At 71.8% G+C, this 1,800-nt stretch overlaps 1 protein-coding gene across 1 annotated transcript in view; it reads right to left on the minus strand.

The window, feature by feature from the left end:
- AE3 (tentative Ca2+ interacting HCO3-transporter) overlaps positions 1-1,800 on the minus strand; it is a gene marked incomplete at its 5' end in the record, with an annotated part of 7,209 nt that overhangs the window by 2,113 nt on the left and 3,296 nt on the right. The window contains 4 exons of the mRNA XM_005774505.1: positions 165-271; positions 342-442; positions 516-952; positions 980-1,431. Coding sequence (XP_005774562.1) covers positions 1,219-1,431 — 213 coding nt within the window. The 3' untranslated portion in view covers positions 165-271; positions 342-442; positions 516-952; positions 980-1,218. The remainder of the gene's footprint in view (positions 1-164; positions 272-341; positions 443-515; positions 953-979; positions 1,432-1,800) is intronic.

The following is a 1,800-nucleotide window of genomic DNA, read 5'->3' on the forward strand; positions in this document are numbered from 1 at the left end:
GGCCCCCCCGGCGGGGGGGCGGCCCCCTCGCTCGAGTCTCTCCTCGGGGCCGCCGCCGGCGCCGCCGCACCCGCACCCGCACCCGCACCCGCACCCGCGGCCGGCCCCGGCGTCCCGTCGAGTGCTGCGGATGCGCCTTCCGCCGCCCTGTCTGCCGCGCCGTCCGCCGCGGCCGCCGGCGCCGCGTCGCCGACGCTGCGTCGCTCGGGCCGGCTGCACTCGTCCTCGCCGCTGCCCGACGCCGCCCCCGCACCCTCCCCCCTCGGTGGCGGCCGCTCGCCGTGGCGACGGCGAGCTCGGACCCTTCTCGGAGCCTTCTCGGAGCCTTCCTGTAGGAGGACGGTCCGACTCGGCCGCGTCGGGCGGGGTGCGGGCGCGCACTGAAGACGACGGCGCCGGCAGGCGAAGCAAGCGGCAGCGGCCGAACCGGCAGCCGTGAGCCGTGCGCATTGCCTTGCGCCCAAGCCTCTCCCCCCACACCAACCCACCTCACGCTTTGGAGCTACGGGGCGTAGGGCGAACCGGCTGCCGCGCTGCGAGGGGTGGCTTGCGGGCTGCCCCCGCCCCTAGGCCGCCGCCCTGCTGGCCGACCAGAGCTGGCTTCGCGCCTGCCGCACTCAGGCGGAGAAGGCGGCGCCGTCGGTCGGAGAAGGCGGCGGCGGGGTGGGGAGGGAGAGGGGGATTGGCAATGCAGGGCGAGCTGCTCGCGCGTCGAGGTCACAGGATCCTATGAGAGCTGTTTTGGGGCGGACGTGCCGCGCGCCATAGCGGGCGAGCGGGGAGTCGGTTATCCCGCCAACTTCGCCCGCGGCGCAAACTCCGACCATGGGGTGACGGGTCGTCGGGAGATGTGTCATGTGTGCGCGCGTTTATATGACACCCACTCACACTCCCCGCGCCGCCGGGGGGACGGAGTCCATGCGCCGAGTGGCCCTCCGTCCGTTTCCGCCCGGTGCGGGACGAGTCGCGTGACGCGTCACCCCGCCTTCGGGGTAAGGCGCCGAGTGCCGCTTGCCCCTCACCACCTCGTGGTGGAGAAGTTTACCTTACCTTACCGCCACCGGCTACCCACCGCACACCAGTGACTCCACCGGCTCGAGAAGTGTGTACGAACTGAGCAACCGTGTGTATAGTGTGCGCAGCGGCGGACGCGGCCCTCATTCACAGCCGCCCCGCGCGCGACGGCAGAAGCACAAGGGCTGTTCTCTCCTCGCCCCGTCACTCTGCCTCCTCGCCGACCTCTTCCGAGGCCGCCTGGCTGCTCCTGATGTCTGGCGAGATCGGCGTGTCGATGATGCCGAGCTGGCGGAAGGTGAAGAGGCGGGGCAGGATCTGGACGCGGATGAACATGAGGACGCCGATGGCGGCGGGGAAGACCATCCCGAGCCCGGGCGTGAGCTTGAGCTTCCAGAGCGAGACGAGGCACGCGAGCTGTGTGGGTGTGTGTGGGTGTTGGGGGGGGGGGGGGAGGGGGTCAGATCCGGGGGCGGGGTGGGGGGGGGGGGGGGGCTCAAATCCAGCGGCCCGCAAGCGCAAGACTTATACCCTCTTGCTCCCCCAGATCTGGCCGAGATCTGGCCGAGATGTGGGCTGAGCTACGCCTCCCTCGCCGGACAGCCGATGACCTTCATCGGGCCGACCGGCCTCACACTCTCCTTCACCACGGCGCTGTACGCCTTCGTCACGCCGCGCGGCATCCCCTTCCTGCCGATGTACACGTGGGTGGGGCTGTGGACCTGCGGCTTCCTCTCGCTCGCGGCGTGCACCAACGCCGCCAACCTCATCCGCTACTGCACCCGC

This window comes from Emiliania huxleyi (genome assembly GCF_000372725.1).
Source record: "Emiliania huxleyi CCMP1516 unplaced genomic scaffold EMIHUscaffold_31, whole genome shotgun sequence".
Classification (NCBI taxonomy): Eukaryota; Haptophyta; order Isochrysidales; family Noelaerhabdaceae; genus Emiliania; species Emiliania huxleyi.